Source organism: Mytilus edulis, chromosome 5 (assembly GCF_963676685.1).
Source record: "Mytilus edulis chromosome 5, xbMytEdul2.2, whole genome shotgun sequence".
NCBI lineage: Eukaryota > Metazoa > Mollusca > Bivalvia > Mytilida > Mytilidae > Mytilus > Mytilus edulis.
Window position 1 is genome coordinate 92248874 of NC_092348.1, and position 24037 is coordinate 92272910.

The 24037-nt window shown below is 34.0% G+C and overlaps 1 protein-coding gene across 8 annotated transcripts in view; it reads right to left on the reverse strand.

The window, feature by feature from the left end:
* LOC139525545 (serine/threonine-protein kinase SIK3-like) overlaps positions 1 to 5027 on the reverse strand; it is a 62889-nt gene extending 57862 nt beyond the window's left edge. For 7 of the 8 annotated variants that reach the window (XM_071320962.1, XM_071320963.1, XM_071320968.1 and 4 more), the window contains exons 1-2: positions 4843 to 5013; positions 2480 to 2596 (exon numbers count right to left, since the gene is read on the reverse strand). In XM_071320962.1, the coding sequence (XP_071177063.1) occupies positions 2480 to 2596; positions 4843 to 4977 (252 nt within the window). In that variant the 5' untranslated portion in view covers positions 4978 to 5013. Of the gene's footprint in view, positions 1 to 2479; positions 2597 to 4842 lie in introns of all 8 variants that reach the window. The other variant, XM_071320964.1, reaches the window with a different exon arrangement.
* Positions 5028 to 24037: the final 19010 nt, after the last annotated feature.

A 24037-nucleotide genomic window follows, 5' to 3' on the forward strand; every position in this document is an offset into this window, starting at 1 on the left:
CAGCTTTGTTATGCACATGACAAATTTACTATTAAAGTCATTGACTCTAAAGTATGAAAATCCCTTTGCATGACCAGTAAATGAGTTATATAAAACGTAACATGCTGCACTTGGTTTATGAGAGGATGAAAATGTGAAATAGTTAACAATTGATACAGTGACATAATAAATTCGAATGACCCAATTGGAAGGATATATGACCTTCTTCAACATTTTTTCGACTTGATCATGGAACAATATGTTTAAAAGGTTTTACATGTTATGACCTATGCTGATATAAAAAAAAAAAGATATTCCAATGAGACAACGCTCCACAAAAGACCAAAATGACACAGAAATTAACAACTGTTGGTCACCGTACGGCTTTCAACAATAAACAAAGCCCATACAGCATTATTAAGTCAGCTCTCATTCATTTTGAAATTTGTACTCTGTTTATGACAAAGCCTGTGTCCTAATAACTACTTTTACTGTAATCCTGTTACAGCAACCTGTATTTACCATGTTACCAGGAAAACATTTCTAATATACACTGTAACAGTGTTTTTAATAATTGCAGCTGTATGGAATATATGTGTCTGCATACATGTCAACCTCTGACAATGGGAAATCATGTCATGACATGACATGATATGTCAAAAAGCGTGTGAAAACACGTGACGTAGATGTGGACTTGTTAATATGAATGTGGTAATGTTCATAATTTCATACAAATTTGTGAATATAAAAAAACAATATATATATTCTACTGTGAACTTTTATCTTAATAAACAGGGGTCTGTTATGTTGCTTTTAAAGCACCACCACTAGGCACATATTCAAAACAACTGCCAGTTTCAAGTTTAGTTACATTTATTTGATAACAGCACACAATACAAATGTAACATAGTCAAGTTCTCATCAGAATTCAGTGTCAATTTCTTTATAATTGAAAAGGCTCTCCCACAGTAGGAATTGATATTTGACTGAATTAGCTTCATAAAGATTTGAAAGAATGTCATGGGTTTTTTTTGGCAATGTAAAATGTCATCTATTATCTCTGCCATTGCTCCCATTGCTATTGCCTGGTTAAAACTGGATAGTTCATCAGAAGAAAGCTGGTACTATGAGAGCTGATCCAACAGTTCTGTGATATTTCTATCCCCATGGCCTGTAGAAATCTGTTGCCGTGTTGGCTAGATTTGAAACTGAAATTGAAAAAGAAAAATGTTTTATAAATTTGATTTCCATTAGATAAACATGTTAAATGCTTATTCAAATAGCTACATTGTATTTCTCCTCTCACATGTATTGTTTTTTTTATCATTGCAACATAGAATGCACAAAATATGCGTTCTTTGTCACTCGATCATTTAAACTCGAACTCCAAAATATAATTTATAAATCTTGAATCTTGCCGTACACATCGTTTGAGCTTAACGATTGGCACTTTAGACGACGGTAAAGGCCCTGAAAGTGACCTATTTCTGTGCACATTTCCCCTATAAAGTGAATTTGAAAGAAAGTCACAAAATCGTTAAAACTAATAACAAACTACTTACCTTTTACTGTTTGTCCATATAGAAAAACAAACAATGTGGCAGCCAAACAATTACTTCGAATTTTTTGGTATTTATCGCCGAATAAGGAAAAAAACCGAGAATAGCGATATCACTAACGACCAAAAATGAAAAGAACGAAAAAGCGTGTAATTGCATGTAAAGTGGTGAAAAGCGTGTACACGCCATGTGACAAAATCCTCACGAGTAAACCGTTGACAAAGCGTGTATTACACGTGAATATCATGTCACTTGACATGTATGTGTGTCTGTTGTTGTTTGCACAATTTCTCAATTACAATGTAGTAACAAATTTTATGTGTAAAATCTCAATAATTAGGAGCTAAAAAAAAGGGTCTTCAAAAGTGAAAATTAGAGCCAGGATATGCCCAGCTTGCAGAATTCTTTAGCTTTTACCCCAGAACTTCTGGCACATGAAACCTTGCTGAAATAGGACAGTTCTATGCAAAGTACCAAATGCTTTGCTAGTTCAATGAGTTTTCCACCTAATACTATTATATGATTTTCCAGTTATATTAAGTCTTTTGAAGTTCTGACATTTATTTCTCTTTTTAAATTCTTATACCAGTATAAGGAGATGTAGAGTTGTTATTTATAAAAATATAACATTCACCAACCAGTGTTCTCCCCAGAATTATCAAACAGCACCATGGAAATTAACATAGCAATGGTTTTCCAAAAAATATAGAACCATGGCCACTATATACATTCTGTTATAAAATCATCCAAGATACAACCATGGTAGAAAATATAGCACCAGGGTGACACAGTGCCTTATATTTAAGGCCCTAACAGTAACAGTGACTCAACAACAACACAGTGCAATAGTACAGGGTCAGGGATGTATTTGTTGGATGCATATATATATATAGTTTACATGATAATTGGAAGCATTTACATATGTACATGATGTAGTTTACCTGATAAAGTCTGATGATGTGAGGATGTTTCAACATTTTCATAATTTGTATTTCTCTGTAAATTTTCTTCATGTTATCATCGTCAAGCTGTGTTTTATCTATTATCTTAATGGCAACCTGCAAGGAAAACACAGCTACATTTGTATACAGATACATATGCTTATTCAGTTTTCAAGATCAAATCAAATGCAAAAAGAAAGTTTTGTATAAGCCCATCATAATCATGATAAATACCTGTTTAACATGGTGTTAACTTATTGTTACATTAAATAAGCCATTTTATGTGGCAATACAGCTGCCTTGCATGACACTTGGGGAGTACATTATAAGAATACATTGAAGAAATAATCTTTTAGTTATAATTTCTATTTAGTATGAAAAAAAAATTGTCTTTATCATGAAGCTTTGCAGACGACTTTCTAAAACTAGCAAAAAAGTAATTTGTATAGATGACAACCGGTCTCCTCTGGCATATATTTTTTTAATTTTCTTAATATTTCTGGGGGAATAATTGATTGATGATTTATTGTTGGTTGATTTATGTCCAGTGGCAAATATTTCATGCATGTTCAGGATGAGAACAAGTTAATAGAGAGGCCTAGACCATCAAGGATGATGGTCTGGGAAATTTGGACTGCCACTTGAAAATTAGAATTTAGTGAATAGACACAGAAATTTTGCCCTACAACAGGCCACCTCATGGAGTTGTTGCAAAAGTTATTAACGTGCAATGAGCGTGGCACTCTCTTCACATGAGGCATCCAAATTAAACTTTACCATTCTGACTGGACGTGGCTGCAAATTTGTACATCCCGCAGAGCCAAACAGACCCCCAACTTTGACAAGCGTTTTATTACTGGGTGGAAGAAGACCAAGTTACCATATTTCTTAGGGGTGTAAGGGTTGGTGCCTTTGCTCATTGTATATGGCGGCACCACTCTCCAAGGATAAGGGGGAGGGTTTGGCACCCACTAACATGTTTTACCCTGCCACATTCTGTACGTGTCTGTGCGAAGTTAGGAGCCTGTTATTCAGTAGTTGTCATTTGTTGCTGTGTTATATATTTGTATTTCATTCATTATTTTGTACATAAATTAGGCTGTTAGTCTTCTCATTTGAATTGTTTTACATGTCATTTCAGGGACTTTTATAGGTGACTATGTGATATATGGGCTTTGTTCATTGTATAAGGATGTAAGGTGACCGTGACCTATACATGTACATGCAGTTGTTAATTTCTGTGTCATTTGGTATCTTGTGAAGAGTTGTCTCATTAGCAATCATACCACATCTTCTTTTTTATTTGTCAAGTATATATACAAAAGTATGCACATTACTAATAATATCCTGTTTAGCAAAGAGATATATTTGAATTCCTTTGGTCCAACTTTGGAATCTGAATAAATCTGCTGGTCAATTTACTCAGCCCATTGGGGTCAAGTTGTCTTTGAACAATTGATCATGAAGATCTACTGCAGTGATTAATAGCCAGAAAAATTTGGTTGATTATATAGGGAATCATTGAAGCATGACTGGAGCCCCACCCCTAGGAAAAGTTCTGGATCCGCCACTGCAGATAACAATACTTGTTAGACAGTCAAGGTTCTAAAATGGGTCCGAGAACCTGGTGAGAAATTTAATGACACTGTAGTTGTCATTCACTGAATAATATTTACAATAGAATGAAATAATTTCTGACAATACATGTATACAATGTACATGTACCACAAATATAAACCTACAACGATTCTCAAATTTTAAGAAAAAATCAGTGGAAAAGATAATAAATTTTTGTTGAAAGTTTTTACCATTAATTCTCATGCTTCACATGACAAAGAAAATTTGATTTGGTGATAGAAAATATTCAGATTGTGAAAAAAACACTACCCCTTGATTGGTTGATGTTGAAACTTACATGGTCAATTTCCCTAAACTTGTGATCTACATTGTTTAGGGAAATTAGCCTATTATATCAACATTTAATAGTTTCCATTCAAATCAATATGACATATGTCTCTGTCATCTTCATACTGCAAAAAATAAGACTACAACATGAACAATTGTTTCAGTTGTCAATCATAAGTAAACAATATTCTGTCTCAGCCCCATGGCAAGTGGGTTGTCGACCTTTTTAGATTTTGAAGTCTTCGTGCTCTGGTTATAAAATTTGTAATATCTTGGTTGTACTCTGTAGAGTTTTCTTTAAAAATGCTAGGCTTATCAATTGTAAAATTCGCCAAATGACACTTAACAACGCATCAAAACGTGTGTATATGAACCTTCTCCAATGACTGAGCAGTGATGTTATTCTAACTGTTTTATGTGTATCAATATATTGTTTACTGAGTAACGCCTTATCTTACCTTTGTTTTAGTGTACATATGAGTAGCCAATTTGACGACGGCGAAATTTCCTTTTCCAATGGTTCTATCAATTTCGTAACATCCTATTCTAACGATTCCCCCGTGGGGTTGCGACTTTCCCTTCACCGTCGCCATTTTGTTTACAATATAGATCCACGCATGCGTTAAGTCTCCAAAAGCAATACACAACGAACTTCTTCGGTTGAGTACACACCATTGACACACATTCAACACAAGTAGGTCAATCGAAACTTTAGCGACGAACTGCGGTTAAGAGTACATATTGAAATAAAAATGTAACTATCAAATCTTTTAAATAACAGATGAGAGACATTTATAGTGTGTATGAAAAGAATTAGAATCAATATATAATTGCAACTAAGAAGAAAGTGTGGACTCACACATATGTTTTGTTTAACGAGATCGAATTCATGTGTACGTGATCATAGGAATACTATATTTTAATATCCTACTCCCAACTTTAAAAGTCTTGAACCAATATAAGGGTCTGAGACTTTGGGCACCCCATTATTCACCATTGTACTCTTTATTATTTGGACATTTTTTCTTTCTTTTCAACACCTCCCTTGTTATCTGATCTGTTAATCCCATCCTTACCCCATAGATAAAAGGGCTTGCAACTTATATTGTTTTCAATATCACTGTCCAGCTAAAAATACCTGTAAATTTCTGTGTTTGGGGACTTATTTAACTCCTATTAGGATTGCTCATTTATTTCTAATATAAAACATATATGACTGGTTGTATGGTGTCTATATAGCAGTTTTACTTCCACAATCTATATAAAATGGTTCAGATTTCCAAAGTTGGAGAATTTTAATTTTCAAATCAAATCACAGTCTTCAAATCTTTTAATTTAGAAGATGCAATTAATTATTTTTACTTGGTTGGATAGAGGAATTTTCAAAGGGTGGTGTAGAAGAGAGGCGAAGGATACCAAAGGGACATTTAAACTCATAAGTCAAAAATAAACTCACAACGCCATGGCTATAATGAAAAGGACAAACAGACAAACAATAGTACACAAAACACAACATGGAAAACTAAAGACTGAGCGACACGAACCCGTAGTGTATACTTTTATTCATTTTTAGCATGAAATCATTAATTATTTTTTTTATTAAAAACTGTATTTCGAGCATCCAAATATAAAAGTACCAATATATACTGTTGAAAAAGACGAAGATACGAAATTCAAACTTCTTTTTGCTGAGTGTAGTCTTAGACCAAATAAAAAGTATACTGATTACAGAAACTTTGGAGAACACTGTCCAAAATACAGTTATCTTGTAATTACAGAATATCCATTATTTTTAAAGTTAAAGAATCATGAGCGAAAAAATCAAAGAAAACAGAAATGAAGTACCACCCATCGATACCCTAATACATGATTGTCTAGGGGTCTACCAAAGCCGGCCTCCTATGTGGGATAACATCGCTGCGTTGAAGACCAATTGGTGACCTTGGACTGTTTCTGCTCTTTGACTGTGCTTATTATTTGCTTATTTTATGTGAATGTGTATGTGTATTTTATTTCTTTGTTCATTATTCCTTGTATTTGCTCTTGTACATATTTGAGAGTATACCCTGCTTGCACTGAAGTACTGAAGTGCCTGGATGTATTAGTCTACCAACATATACTTTTGTTGTTATGTTCCATTACATTTAGTGTGAACGGTTTGTTGTTCGGTCTTGCCGGACTACTGAAATACAAATTTAAAGAGCAAAATATTTCTTCTTGATTTCATATAGTCGAAACGCCATCTTAACTGGCTATATATTACTTTAAGACAAATGTCTTTGATATTACTGGTAAATCATATTAAGTCAACGCTTTCGTTAACACAAGTTACTTATAACCTTTAATAAAATTAATAAATGATGGTATGATACTAAACCCCTAACGGGAAGGATTGTGCCTGATGTTCATATGATGAAATCATAATCTTTCAGTCAGTTTAATTGAAGTCTGGAGCTGGCATGTCAGTTAACTGCTAGTAGTCTGTTGTTATTTATGTATTATTGTCCTTTTGTTTATTTTCTTTGGTTACATCTTCTGACATCAGACTCGGACTTCTCTTGAACTGAATTTTAATGTGCGTATTGTTATGCGTTTACTTTTCTACATTGGCTAGAGGTATAGGGGGAGGGGGGAGATCTTACAAACATGTTTAACCCCGCCGCATTTTTGCGCCTGTCCCAAGTCAGGAGCCTCTGGCCTTTGTTAGTCTTGTATTATTTTAATTTTAGTTTCTTGTGTACAATTTGGAAATTAGTATGACGTTCATTATCACTGAACTAGTATATATTTGTTTAGGGGCCAGTTGAAGGACGCCTCCGGGTGCGGGAATTTCTCGCTACATTGAAGACCTGTTGGTGACCTTCTGCTGTTGTTTTTTTCTATGGTCGGGTTGTTGTCTCTTTGGCACATTCCCCATTTCCATTCTCAATTTTATTCCAAATACACAGACTTGGTTTAGAAGTTAGCTAAAGGCTTCAAACCGAAAAACACATCCTTAATTTTACGATGATGTTGTTTACCGAGCCAGTAACTTTAGATATAAGCCGGGTTAACTAATCGATCCTTTAAATTAACTTATTTTACAATGTTACCAATTCAATACTGTAAGTATATCTTTGAATATCGTTTTATCGGTATAAATATTGTTTTGGTTATCAGAAAAAAAAAACAAAAAAAACTAACATTATTTTTGTATGCATATATATATATATATATATATGCATATTCACAGTATTTTGGCATTGGATAAGGTCATGTTTTTGGTTAATGACGTGTTTGCACTAAATCCATTGGATGGTGGGTGTGTACTGATTGATATTTTAGTCTACGTAAGTTAAATGTTTTATTACAGTTGTTATTTGCTTTGTACTAGTTGTCAGTAACTGCGAGTATTCTCAGAATTGTACTTTGTGTCATTTTTTCTGTTGCTGGTACCTTTACTTGTACAGTGTATCGATCTGATGAGTTAAGCTCATTTCAACTGATTTTTATAGTGCTTTATTAGACTCATTTTCTGTAATAAATCCTGAAGGTTTGAAAAATGTATCTGCATTGCAGTTCTAGACATTATGTGCATTGCAGTTCTAGACAGTATGTGCTTAGTACATATCTCATGATTCTTGAAAATATTATAAGCAAACTGACAATTCCATGGAAAAAAATAAAACAAAAAACGACAAAAAGTAAAAGAAAAGTACACAAAATACAACATAGAAAACCAAAGACCAACCAACCCCATAAAAAACCGGAGATGCTCTCTCGTGCTCCGGATGGGTAGGCAGATTTTTCTCACTATGTCATCACGTTCAAACCCGGTTAAAATCATATAAGGTACAGTTAATTAGTTAGACTAAATTTTAAACTAACCTGTGGGCCAAACTTATTGATCTGTATTGATATAATTCCCCTTACAGAGTATAACAGGAAATATCATACAGAATATTCAAACTTATAAGGGGAAGAAAATCATTTAGCCATACGAATGGATTTTCTTGATCTGCTAGTTTTAGTACATGACCAGCGCATAGATATAAGAAGTGATATGAGTGCCAATGCGACAACTCTCCATTCATTTCACAATTTGTAATAGTAAAACATTCAAGTTAGGTAAAAGTACGGTCTTGGCTCACACAAAACAGCAAGCTATAAAGGGCCCCAAAATGACTAGTGTAAAACCATTCAAACAGGAAAACCAACAGTCTAATCTATATAAAAACAAACGAGTAACGAGAAACATGTACCACATCAACATACGACAACCATTGAACATCAGGTTCCTGACTTAGGACAGGTGCAAACAAATGCAGCGGGTAGTATTGTTTTAATATGCACCACATTCACCCTTATCTAAAGCAATATTGTAATATCACAACATAGAATGACACAATATCACGGTCGCGAAACACGCGACTTAAATATCAATTGAAATGGCTTCACTCAATCAAAAGACATATTAACAGAAGTGAACATACAATGAACGAATAAATTTGATCTAAGACACAATGTAAACGAGACAATATCTGAAAAAGCCTAATTTTTTGGCAATTAGAAAAATCAAAATAAATGTCTTTAGACCCGCTATTTTGATAGCACAAATCGAACAACACACATTGAGGATCTAGGAACTGTTGTCTGTAATTCAAACAATTGTTAAAAGTGACAACTAACAATAACAATTTTAAAAATGTTACAAAAAATCCAGTTCTTTCCTGTTACCAAAGTGAATCAACTTTAAAAAGTTTCTAACGGGAATACGGAATAAGTTTAAGACACTATTTGTGGTCTACCAGTATATCCTGCAATAGTTTATCAAATGCCAATTATTGATTTTAGCATTTGCAATACATAAGGTTTAGAAATATACTAAAATATAGAAAGATATGTCGGTAACATGAAAGAATCTTGAGTAACAGGACAACGGTAACAGGACAGAGTTGGTAATAGAAAGGTTTTTTTTTCTCTCAAAAAAATGCTTTATTTTATAGTTTAAGAAAAATACATCATTTCAGATTGGTAACAATTGGAAGATAACAGCAAACAATGTCATTTATACTTTAAAACTGTATTAGCAAGATGAAAAATCTGCCTAGGTAATGAAAAATTCTAAAATAAATTCCTTTCTGTTACTATCTACTATACTAGATTTGCACAATGTTCTCTGCTGTTATCAAAAGCAAAAAAAAACTATTTTTTCATTCAATATACTGTATATTATTTTGAAATTTATTTGATATTGTAATGATAACTTATATTAAATGAAATAGTTGGCATGTAGTAGATTAACTTTTTGATTCATCAGTGAAATGGTCTTGAACATCCTTCCTGTTACTGATTATGGTTATATATGCTGTTACTTTTTATCAGGTAAGCCTCATGGTGTCCTGGGGTACTTCAGGGTGTTAAAATATCCATATCTACGGATATGAACGTAGATAACTTATAATATAAACACATGTACTGTTATAGTATTGACAATGAAATATTCTCAGAAGATACACAAAAGGCTGTTACAGGAGGGAACAACAAAATTATTTTTTCTCAAAATTCTGATCTTTGGGGAGTTCAGATTTTTCAAACTGGCTGCTATTCACCTAAACATATGGAGTCATACACTCAGGAAATTTTGCTCTTCACATTGCACTACAAGAAATACATTTTTGGTCCTTCAAACGTGTCCACAGGTGGAAAAAAAAACTGGGGACAACATTAAAAAGACCCTTAAAATGAAAAATGTTCTTACATGCTTTAGTTATAACAAAATAAGACCAGTAATGGAGAATTTTTTTATATAATCTATCAGATTTGTGAAAATTGGAAGGCTTAATTTAAATATTCTTTGAATGAATTAATTTTCAGAAAAAAACAGCCTGGGACAACATAATTTTTTTGAGGGGTGACCATTTAAATTATAATATTTTATCAGAAGAAATATTAAAAAGAATGTTTAATTGCATGGGTGCAGTTGGTGCATTATATACTCTAGTTAATACTGAAACTTAAAATTTTTCAAAGAGATACCTGAAAAAAATAATTGCTGGTGAAAGACGGGACATGGAAATTAGGGTGAACTGGTTCATTCTCATTTATCCAACTTTTAAAATTATAGATAGTAAAGGTAAAAAAAAAAGTTGGATAGATGAGATCAAAGGTATTCAAGAACAAAGAGTTTTTCAATTAGAATTAGGGTTGAATGACAGGTGAAAAATAAGACTGAAAATTATACCCGGATTAAATTTTCTGTAGTATCATTTGGCATATATATATATAGCATGTTAAAATGTGCAACTGACATTTGGTTAATGAATTATAAATCCTTTGAAAGTATTTCAAGTTTTTTAACCGTTAGTTAAAATATGAATTGGATAGAAAAATATCAGTTGCATTTTTATTCATGAAGAGATTTGTCAACGAGATTGAGCTTTTTTTTTGTGCAATAGACCCTCTTCGTTCATTTTTTTCTGTTCTTCTGACTAAATGATCCAAATAAGACAAAATATAAGTTGAATACGTTTAAGTACACAAAGACTGAACAGAACAAAAGTCACACAACATATAATACATATATATATATTATATATATATAAAGAAAAGCAATGCAAGCGCAATGATTAAAAACGTAGCACAGAAATATCCATAGCAAACACTAAAGGAATGTTCAGTAGATCTTCATCCTAGTTTAAGTAGGTGGGATACTGCATCGGTGTAGTGATATTCGTTGATCTGTCCTTGCTGTAGTCTATCCTTAAGTTGGGTCAGTCTGTTGTCTGTGTACATGTATGTTTAGGAGCGTTTCTAGGATATTTGAAAGAGGGGGTGGAGAATGAAAAAATTTTGGACCTTATTTTTGCCAAAAAACATAAAATAAATATGTAATGCACTAATGTAACGGTTCCTGATTTGGAGCATGTATATTTTATAGTGAAAATGTCAGAGTTTTACATTTTTTATGCCGAACTCTCTCCATTAATTGTCTATTGTATGTTAAAATGATTGGATGGATCTTAACAGCAGAACACCAATAACGAGAAATTCCATATCATACGGTATAAGGGGTTACTAAACATTTCAATAGTCTTAGGCCAGGATTTTATGAACGAAAGGCGTAATAACGGTTGCCCTGGTAAAGGGTCCATGGGAAAGCTCAGAAGCTCCTGGGTTTCAACAATTTAGCATCAAATTATGAAGAAGCCAGACTTATAAATATCTCTCTATTGGTTTCTCTGAGCAACACATGATACAAGACAAACAAACACTGAAGTATAAAGTTCGTTCGTTTTAAATATTGTAGGCTTTAATGTGGAATACATGATTGAATATGGAAAATTGACTTTATTGTACAACAGTGCTAAATTAAAGCAATCATGTCACTGTCTAGTTCCGATAGGTGGCATTTGGTACATGGATGAATATGGTGCTTGAACTTGATGGCAAAATGTAGGTCCGATGATGTGACTGAGTTACTAACTAATGGATATTGAAACAATATGATACTACCAAAGGCTATCCAGATTGGGAAGTAAAAATGCTATACCAATTATAAATGTTACTACCTAATATAAATGCAAATAAACACAAAACCTCAAACGAACAAATATCACTGATTTGTGGGTTTCTTCTGTATAAATTTATGAAACATTTATTTATTATTTGAAATATACCAAATTTTATTTAAAAATAAAATGTAACAAGTTTTGCTTTCGCCTATGTTATATATATTTCTTGAATAATATAAAAACATACAGGAACAAATTTACTGTCAAATTTTAGAAAGACACCTTATTATTACTAAACAAACAACCCAATATGTAACAAAAATAAAAAGTTGGCTGAATGAGATTACCTTATTTTTAAAAGTTGGATAAATGAGAAGACACCGAAATTAGACTTTTTCAGATATTGTCTCAAATACAATTGTTGATCATTAAATGTTTTGTTATTGTTTCCCAAATACTGTTGTTTGAGTAATAATTTGTCTATAGAAATTAATTAACTATACTTGATTAGATCATTGCCAGATTACATAAATAAAATAATAAATATTAATAAATAATAATAAAAAAAAACCAACATAATTAGTACATGTAGTATAAGAGCTATTTCTTATGGTATAAACTTCCTTGGACTATTATCTTGTCCTAGGTAATAATAATGAGGGTTTTACGTTCATAACATGCATCAGACAAACGACTTATTATTTTGTGTTTCCATTTAGTAAATGTTAACCAAACGATTATTCGAGTATCGCTCGGCAAATCCAACGAGTAATCGATTAGTAAATCTTCACCGAGTTGACATCCCTAGAAAGAACCCATCGCCTCATCAAATGATAAAATCAGATTAAAAGTTAGCTGGTACATAACTTCATGTCCCACCTAAAGAAGAAGCAGCGGAAATTTCCAACGAAATTCCGTCAATTTGTTTTCAAGGAGTTGGTATAAAAAAGGTAGATATGGTATGATTGCCAATGGGACAACTCTCGACAAGAGACCAAAACGACACAGAGATTAACAACTATAGGTCCCCATACGGCCTTTAACAATACGCTAGACCAATATCGATATAACAGGCACCAAAGTGACAAATGTATATAAAACAATTCAAACGAGAAAACCTACGACCTAGTTTATTTACAAAATGATTGAATAAAACATAGATATGTAACAGATGGATGCAGATAGAAATACATGTAACAAAAACACAGAGTGAACGTGGCCGGGTACTTGTACGTCTCAACAACAGAAAGACACTACGTACAGATCTGAGAGTACTTGCAGTTTCTGACAGCTAGTTCAGAGCCAATAACAAATTTAAAAAAAAACATGCATCTAAGACTAAATTGAGCCAATCGGTAGTCACAAGCAAATCTAGAGGTTCTAACTAACAGAGGTCTAAAGTATTATGGCGAAAACTTAGTAATTTTTTTTATTAAAATCAATGATATCCATATAAAACGGAACATGCGATTGCAAAAACTGGATTTTTATATTGCGTACTGGACATGAGGTATACTGAATTGACAGTGTGATTCCTGCATCCCTCTGTCTGTCACAGAATCAATGTCAGTTTTTCTCAGTCTAAATTCTATAATAACAAATAATAAAATTATGTTTCTTTATCAATTATCTGATCGTTCATGCCAAACAGGCAGTTTAGGTACACGATTGCATTTCTTTTTGGTTAAAGAACGCAGATTGTTCTTTTATCTTGATAAAAATACAGATCATGTGACCACACTTTGCTAGAAATTATCCCTCGTAACCCTAGCGTGGTCACATGACTAATTTTACAAAACAGATCATATGTGACCACACTTTGCTAGAACTGATCCCCTAGCGTGGTCACATGACCAGTATTTCACTACAGATCATGTGACCACACCTTTCTAGAAATGAACCCTTGTAAGCCTAGCGTGGTCACATGATCAGTATTACAAAACAGATCATGTGACCATACTTTGTTAGAAATGATCCCTCGTAAGCCTAGCGTAGTCACATGACCAGTATTACACTGCAGATCATGTGACCATACTTTGCTAGAAATTATCCCTCTTAAGCCTAGCGTAGTCACATGACCAGTATTACACTGCAGATCATGTGACCATACTTTGCTAGAAATGATCCCTCGTAAGCCTAGCGTGGTCACATGACCAGTATTACACTACAGACCATGTTACTACACCTTTCTAGAACTGACCCCTTGTAAGCAAAGCGATAACACATAGCCAGTATTTCAATCGGATTCAGCGACTCATTTCACAAGCAATCTTACGAGGAAAGGTATTCGTAAGTCATGACCATTTTAGTATAACTTACGATCAATTCTTATCGTAAGATTTTTTGTGAAAAGAGCCCCAGATCAGCCAAAATCTCATACCATGTCAAACCTGCTTCAGAGACCACCTGTCTTAAGAGACCATTTTTTTCTCTCTCTGATTTGGCAAAACTTTTAGGAATTTTGGTCCTCAATGCTCTTCAACTTCGTAATTTATTTGGCCTTTTTAACTTTTTTGGATTCGAGCGTCACTGATGAGTCTTTTGTAGACGAAACACGCGTCTGGCGTATATACAAAATTTAGTCCTGGTATCTATGATGAGTTTATTAAGTGGTCACTTTGCACTATCTAGAAAAAAAAAATGATATAGAAGGATTGTTATTACTAGTAGATTTTGAAAAAGCCTTAGATTCTATAGAATGGGATTTTTTAAAGCAGGCTTTGATTAGTTTTAATTTTGGCCCTTCATTTTGTAAATGGTTTGATGTGCTTTATGCAGATGCTAAGAGCTGTGTAATTAATAATGGTAATATGTCCCAATTTTTCAACCTTGAAAGAGGCTGTCGCCAGGGGGACCGTTATCTCCCTATTTGTTTATTATTTGGGTGGAAGTACTTGCCATACAACTAAACGGGAATCCAAAAATAAAAGGGGTGAATATAAATGGGAATTTGCCACTCATTAGTCAGTATGCAGATGATACGTTTCTTACATTGGATGAAAGTGAAGATTTATTAAAAGAGACCCTTTCTTGTTTTGATAACTCTCACAGTCTTAGGATTAAAGATGAATACAACTAAAACAAAAGTTGTTTGGATTGGAAGTAAGAGATATTCTGACTTGGTTTTATGTCCTGAAACAAATCTAAGCTGGTCTTGTTCAAACTTTAAGGTTTTAGGATTAAATTTTTCTTTAGATCTAGTTTAAATATCAGAGCAAAAATCATTGATATTTCAAAATTGTTGAAAAGTTGGCAGCATAGGAAGCTAACACTTCTTGGCAAGGTTACTGTTATTAAGACTCTTGCACTTCCGAAATTGATTCATTTACTTACATCTTTACCTAATATATGTCAATCCATGTTGAATGAAATCAACAGATTATTCTTTAATTTTATATGGGATGGAAAAACAGAAAAAATCAAACGTAATACACTGATTGCAGATAAAAAGGAGGGAGGTTTGAAAATGGTTCATTTACAATCTTTCAACTTTTATCTTAAGGTCGGTTGGGTGAGGCGATTTTTTTTCAAATTTGAATGGGGACTGGCAAAATATTCTTAAGTTGATATTGAAAAAATTTGGAGGTGCAAGATCTTTTTCTTTACAAAACTTCAAATTTTTGGAGATTGGAAATAAACTCAGCAATCCTTTTTGGAAAGATGTTTTTCAAGCTTCACACTAATCTAAACCACATGTTAAAACTGATGTCAAGGAGACATATCTTGAATTTTGTGAAAACAGAAGATTTCCCATTATATAACAGATGGGGAGTTGCTGGTGTGCATTTTTGACCATCAAAGAAGAGATTTTTTTCACATTTGATCAGATTAAACAAAAAGTTCAGACAAATAATTATATGCACTATTACAGTTTAATATCAAATATCCCTATGGAGGTAAAACAGTGTATTAGGGAAAACACTGATACTGACTTGGAAAATTTTACTTCGCAGGAAAAAAATTTGGAGAAAATTACTAGCAGTTAAAATATCAAATTAATATATAATAATCTTATTGTAAAATGTGCATATCCTCCAGTTGTAAAATTTTCAAAATGGGAGGATGAGCTGCATTCTAACATTAAAGACTGGAAGAAATACTTTTGTATACTTCAGAAATGTTGTAGAGATACATATTTATATAATTTCCAATATAAGTTTTTACATAGGACTATTCCTACAAATACATTTTTATATAAGATTAAAATCAAAGATACAAAGTTATGTTCTTTTTGTAGATGTGAAGATGAAACTATTGGAAATTTATTTTATGATTGTCAAGTGACATCAAATTTTTTAATGTTTTGTGCTTGTCTGAAAAATTTCTATGTTAACATTGATTTTAACAAAAAATACTTTTGTCTTGGTTTTGTAGAAAAAAGCTTATTTTTAATTTTCTTGTAATTTTTGCCAAAAAAATACATATATAAATGCAAGCTAGAAGAAAAACTTCCAAATGCAATTGAATTAAAAAATAGACTGAAAAACTTTTATTTCTTAGAGTTATATACAGCAAGAAAATACAAAAAAGTTTTTGAACTTGAAAAAATTTGGGCCCTATGCTAATTATTTATCCTGAATGGTAATCTAACAACCACATTTATACCAATATATATATCTTTTTGACCTATTTATGGAACAGAGCAAACAACATGTAATATATGCATAGCACATGTAAACTGTTTTCTTCTTCTATTAAATAATCTATAGATATTTCTTTATGAAGAGATTGTGAAAAAAGAGAGAAAGAGAGAGTGAAAAAGAAGGAGAGAGAGAAAGTGAAAGAGAGAGAAAAAAAAAGAGATTTTCATAAAAAAAAATTAGTTAGTGTAAATCTTGATAAAACAATAGTCTTTTGTTGTTATATATTTGAAACCCTGTAACACCTTAGTCAGGTGGTGCTGTAAGGGTGATGTTAAATCCTGACTATTGACAAAACAAAAAAATTAAAAAAAAAAAATGATGAGTTTATTAAGTGGTATCTTTAAACATGTTTGACTGTATCTTCATGATTTAAATAACATAGGAACCATTGCATTTCGTCGTGAGTCTTGAAGTGTTATATGTACACTTTTGATAAAAATGGTGTTTGCTATCTAGGTGCAATGGTTCACTCAGACCACTATACCATTATACCATGCACACTACCAGATTTTCTCATTCTAAGAGTTTAATTTTACCAGATGCAGAGTCTTTAAATATTTTATACGCATGCCTTTTGAATATGTTTGTCAAGTTTAAAAATGCTTTGACGTCTGTCGACCTTTTTGGGATTAACAAGTGCCATGGCCTTTTCTAATTTTGATCTGCTGGAGTTAAAACAAAACTTCTCCAGAACAATGATTAAGGGCTGAATGAATTTATATCAAGGTGGACACATAAAAATTATGTGTCTGTGTTCCATAATATCATTAACAAGTGTTGTTACTTTGTTGCCGATCAGACGCACAAAATGGCTGCCAGTGGATATGAAAGTTCACATTGAAACCCTGTATGAAATAACTTTCCAGATATATATATATCGTACATGTAAATAAAAGGTACTTTGATTCTGATGAAAGTTTGATATTTAGGCCAAAACAATCTCAATGAATTTAATGAGCAATTAGGCTCGCTTGGAACCATTAGTTCTATTACTGACATATATTTATGAGTAAAAATAAAAAAAAAGAGGTGTGTATATACATTGACAGAAATAACAGAGACCCACAGAAGTAATGATACAGTTTCAATGCCTATAAAGAAGAAGATGTGGTATGAGTGCCAATGAGACAACTCTCTATTCAAATCACAATGTGCAAAAAGTAAACAATTATAGGCCAAAGTACGGCCTTCAACACAGCGCCTTGGCTCACACCGAACAGCAAGCTACAAAGGGCCCCCAAAATGACTAGTGTAAAACAATTCAAACAGGAAAACCAAATGTTTAATCTATATAAAAAAAAAACGAGAAAAAAGAAACACTTAAGAACCACACCAACAAACGACAACCACTGAACAACAGGCTCCTGGCTTAGGAAAGGTGCATACAAATGCAGTGGGTTTAAACGTTTTAAAAGGTGTCAACCTTCACCTTAACCTGTAACAATAGTGTAACATAACAACATAAAAAGACACACTATAAAACATTAATTGAAATGGCTTAACTCGATCAAAAAAGACATATAAAAAAACCAGGCATGCAAACATACACTGAACGGATTAAGTTTGATCTATAACACAATGAAAATACAATATTAACCAAAAAAAATGTTTTGTGTGATGTATGGTTTTTATTGTGTGATGTATGGTTTTTATTGTGTGATGTATGGTTTTATTGTGTGATGTATGGTTTTTATTGTGTGATGTCCCACGAGATATCTATGCCGAAAGAATATCTTCCATCAGGTTTGAACAACAGAAAGTCATCGAACAGAATGGCGAAAAGTATAACCGCTCAAAACTGATCAGACAAGAAATTTCCAATGAATATTTCAAACACGATAAAGGTATTCCATTTTAGAAAACATGTCATATATATATCTTTCATCGAACACCAAGGGTTGTGTCACAGTGAAAAATGGACAAAATTTGATTTTAAGACATTTCGGACATTAATAACATAATTTCGTAAAATCAATGTTTTTCTTGTATTTGCAATAGTTCACTTACAGATTTTGTTATTTTTTTTTTTATTGTGAAAGGTTTATGTCAAGGTTAGAAGATTAAGCTATCATTTCGATATGGAGATTGGATTAAGTATTACACTGAGCAGTTCCATCTCTGTACAATTGTATTCCATGCTGAACTATGAAATTAAACATCGCCCTTACTAGAGTCGTCTTTTGTTGTAAGAGTTACATGTAGTCCCAGAGTCATAGTCGGTGCAGACTGGTCGTATCGTTTATTATGTGTGTGTGGTTCCAGGCCAACACAGAACCCAGTCACAATACACCCAGTTTCTTGACTACAATGTAGGGTACAGAAATATGGATTGGTCATCTCCGGACTTCTCCCATCCAAGCTGTTTAACTATACCTAAAGTGGGGCATCAACACCGGTGTAATATTCCGTACACCCGTGATTACACCCAGATAACTAATATGATTTCCATTCGGCATATACGCCTATCTACAAAAATTGAACATGAGCTATGGACGTCAAGTTGGTTACCTATTCCCTATTCCCTATTCGTTACCTATTCCCTATTCCCTATTCGTTACCTATTCGTTACCTATTCCCTATTCCCTATTCGTTACCTATTCGTTACCTATTCCCTATTCGTTACCTATTCCCTATTCCCTATTCGTTACCTATTCCCTATTCCCTTTTCGTTACCTATTCGTTACTTATTCCCTATTCCCTATCGTTACCTATGCGTTACTTATTCGATTTTTAATATCCTTCCCCCTTTTTAATTAATTATTATTCTTCTTCCTCTTCTTCCTCTTCTTCTTCCGCCACTTTAAAAATGAACTTGTCCGCAGCATTTCTCCAAAACTACTTGTCAGATTTACTTAGGGTTTCATAAAATGTTAGACTAATATGTCTAGGTGAGCCATCAATCGCTCATTTGTGCATTGGGGTCTATAAAGGGGTATTTTGGGGGGCAGACAGAAGGGAGGGGTTTACTATAGAACCCTATGGGATTTTATTTTCTAAAATTTTCAAATGAATATAACTTGAAAACTGTAAGTGATAGATACATGCAGTCTTCAGAAATGATTAAAGGACAATAAAACAAATCACATGAAATATAGGGGAGTCCCTGGGGGGGTCATCCCTACCCCCTTCAATTCGAGAATATGCTTTTAACTTGTAAACGGTCCAGATCCCCACCCCTAAACCATATATATTCTTGTATGGGACAATAAAACTAATCAAATGAAATTAAATAAAAGTTCCTGGGGGTCACCACACCCCGTTCAATTTGAGAATGTACTATTATCTTGTAAACGGTCCAGATCCCCACCCCTAAACCATATATGTTCTTGAATAGGACGATAAAACAAATCAAATGAAATTAAATGGAAGTCCCCGGGGGTCATCCCCACCCCGTTCAATTTTAGAATGTGCTATTATCTTGTAAACGGTCCAGATCATCACCCCAAAACCATATATATTCTTGTAGGGGACAATAAAACTAATCAAATGAAATTAAATGGAAAATCCTGGGGGTCACCCCCATCCCGTTCAATTGGAGAATGTACTATTATCTTGTAAATGGTCCAGATCCCCACCCCTAAACCATATATTTTCTTGTAGGGGACAATAAAACAAATGAAATGAAATAAAAGGAAAGTCCCTAGGGGGTCACCCCACCCCCTCTTGTTTGAAAACTTATAAATGGTCAACATCCCCACGCCGAAACTATATATATTCTTGTAAGGGACAATAAAACTAATCAAATGAAATTAAATGGAAGTTCCTGGGGGTCACCCCCACCCCGTTCAATTTGAGAATGTACTATTATCTTGTAAATGGTCCAGATCCCCACCCCTAAACCATATATATTCTTGTAGGGGACAATAAAACAAATGAAATGAAATAAAAGGAAAGTCCCTAGGGAGTCACCCCACCCCCTCTTGTTTGAAAACTTATAAACGGTCAACATCCCCACCCCTAAACTATATATATTCTTGTAAGAGACAATAAAACTAATCAAATGAAATTAAATGGAAGTTCCTTGGGGTCACCCCTACCCCGTTCAATTTGAGAATGTACTATTATCTTGTAAATGGTCCAGATCCCCACCCCTTAACCATATATAATCTTGTAGGCGACAATAAAACAAATAAAATGAGATAAAAGGGAAGTCCTGAGGGGGTCATCCCACCCCCTCTTGTTTGAAAACTTGTAAACGGTTAACATTACCACCCCTAAACCATATATATTCTTGTAGGGGACAATAAAACAAATAAAATGAAATGTAGGTAAAGTCCCTGGGGGTCACCACCACCCCCTCCTGTTTGAATACTTGTAAATGGTGGAGATCCCCACCAGTAAGCCATATATATTCTTGTATGGGACAAAAAATCAAATCAAATGAACATGGAACCATATGAATTGCGAGTTATGGGAGCTTTGTTTGGGAGACTTCGTAACAGCATCCTGTTACAATTACTTCTTGTTGTTTATACTCTTATATCTGGTACTAGTTCTAAATTTGTTGAGGTAAAATGATCTTTTTATGACCTATCTATATGTGTTTGTGCTCAACCGATTCTTTTACTTTATGTTCGATACTCATTTGTTCCTTATTTGATTTTTATACGTTCTACCTTTTAACTGCTTTATGTCCGTATGTTTGAAGATGGATCTTGGTTCGAAGGGATGAAATCAACGTGTTAGCGCTTGCATAAAAAAAAAGATGTGGTATAAATGCCAATGAGACAACAACCCACAATAGACCAAAATGACACAGAAACTATCAACTATTGGTCAATGTACGGCCTTCAACAATGAGCATAGCCCAAACCGTGCAGTCACCTATAAAAGGCCCAGATATGACAATTTCAAACAATTCAAACAACAAAACTAACGGCCGTATTTCATATACAAAAAAATAACGGAAAACGTGTATCATACGTTGCACCTTTTAAAACATGATTTTCAATTGTTTAGTTGTCTCTGGCGATAGATTTGGGTTCTTAGAGGTGATATAACTCTATAAGCGCATATGTACCCGTTACAGCGCTCGGATAATACCCTCTTACTTATTCGTTCCTTATTCGCTTTTAATGCGCGGGGTAAGTATACGTTGCACCTTGAAATAAATCGTTTTTTAATTGTGTTCATGTCTCTGGTGGTAACAATGTGTTCTTAGAGAAGAAATGACCCTATTAGAGCGCATGTACCCGTTCCAGCGCTCGGTTAATACCCTGTTACCTATTCGTTACCTATTCACTTATAATACGTTTGTTGTACGTTGCACCTTTGAGAAAAGGATTTTCACTTGTGTTCATGTCTCTGGTGGTAACAATGTGTAATAAGAGATGACATGACCCTATTTGCGTGCATGTACCCGTTCCAGCGCTCGGTTATTACCCTGTTACCTATTCGTTACCTATTCACTTATAATACGTTTGTTGTACGTTGCACCTTTTAGAAAAGGATTTTCAATTGTGTCCATGTCTCTGGTGGTAACAATGTGTTCTTAGAGATGAAATGACCCTATAAGCGTGCATGTACCCGTTCCAGCGCTCGGTTAATACCCTGTTACCTATTCGTTACCTATTCACTTATAATACGTTTGTTGTACGTTGCACCTTTTAGAAAAGGATTTTCAATTGTGTTCATGTCTCTGGTGGTAACAATGTGTTCTTAGAGATGAAATGACCCTATAAGCGCATATGTACCCGTTCCAGCGAACGCTTAATATCTTGTTACCTATTCGTTTCCTATTCGTTACTTATTCGCTTTAAATACGTTTGTTGTACTTTGCACCTTTAAGAAAAGGATTTTCACTTGTGTTCATGTCTCTGGTGGTAACAATGTGTAATTAGAGATTAAATGACCCTATTAGCGTGCATGTACCCGCTCCAGCGCTCGGTTAATACCCTGTTACCTATTCGTTACCTATTCGTTACCTATTCACTTATGATACGTTTGTTGTACGTTGCACCTTTCAGAAAAGAATTTTCAATTGTTTTCATGTCTCCGGTGGTAATAATGTGTTCTTATAGATAAAATACCCCTATTAGCACGTGTGTACCCGTTCCAGCGCTCGGATAATACCCGGTTACTTATTCCTTACTTATTCGCTTAAATGCGCAGGGTATATATACGTTGCACCTTGAAATAAATTGTTTTTTAATTGTGTTCATGTCTCTGGTGGTAACAATATGTTCTTAGAGATGAAACGACCCTATTAGCGCGCATGTACCCGTTCCAGCGCTCGTTTAATACCCTGTTACCTATTCGTTACCTATTCACTTATAATACGTTTGTTGTACGTTGCACCTTTTAGAAAAGGATTTTTACTTGTGTTCATGTCTCTGGTGGTAACAATGTGTAATTAGAGATGAAAATGACCCTATTAGCTTGCATGTACCCGTTCCAGCGCTCGGTTAATACACTGTTACCTATTCGTTACCTATTCGTTACCTATTCACTTATAATACGTTTGATGTACGTTGCACCTTTTAGAAAAGGATTTTCAATTGTGTCCATGTCTCTGGTGGTAACAATGTGTTCTTAGAGATGAAATGACCCTATTAGCGCGCATGTACCCGTTCCATCGCTCGGTTAATACCCTGTTACCTATTCGTTACCTATTCGTTACCTATTCACTTATAATACGTTTGATGTACGTTGCACCTTTAAGAAAAGGATTTTCAATTGTGTCCATGTCTCTGGTGGTAACAATGTGTTCTTAGAGATGAAATGACCTTATTAGCGCGCATGTACCCGTTCCACCGCTCGGTTAATACCCGGGAGTGTTACCTATTCGTTACCTATTCGTTACCTATTCACTTATAATACGTTTGTTGTACGTTGCACCTTTTAGAAAAGAATTTATAATTGTGTTCATGTCTCTGGTGGTAACAATGTGTTCTTAGAGATGAAATGGCCCTATTAGCGCATATGTACCCGTTCCAGGGCTCGGTTAATACCCTGTTACCTATTTGTTACCTATTCGTTACTTATTCGCTTTATATACGTTTGTTGTACGTTGCACTTTTTAGAAAAGGATTTTTACTTGTGTTCATGTCTCTGGTGGTAACAATGTGTAATTAGAGATTAAATGACCCTATTAGCGTGCATGTACCCGTTCCAGCGCTCGGTTAATACCCTGTTACCTATTCCTTACCTATTCGTTACCTATTCACTTATAATACGTTTGATGTACGTTGCACCTTTTAGAAAAGGATTTTCAATTGTGTCCATGTGTCTGGTGGTAACAATGTGTTCTTAGAGATGAAATGACCCTATTAGCGCGCATGTACCCGTTCCACCGCTCGGTTAATACCCTGTTACCTATTCGTTACCTATTCGTTACCTATTCATTTATAATACGTTTGTTGTACGTTGCACCTTTTGGAAAAGGATTTTCAATTGTGTTCATGTCTCTGGTGGTAACAATGTGTTTTTAGAGATGAAATGACACTATTAGCGCGCATGTACCCGTTCCAGCGCTCGGTTAATACCCTGTTACCTATTCGTTACCTATTCACTTATAA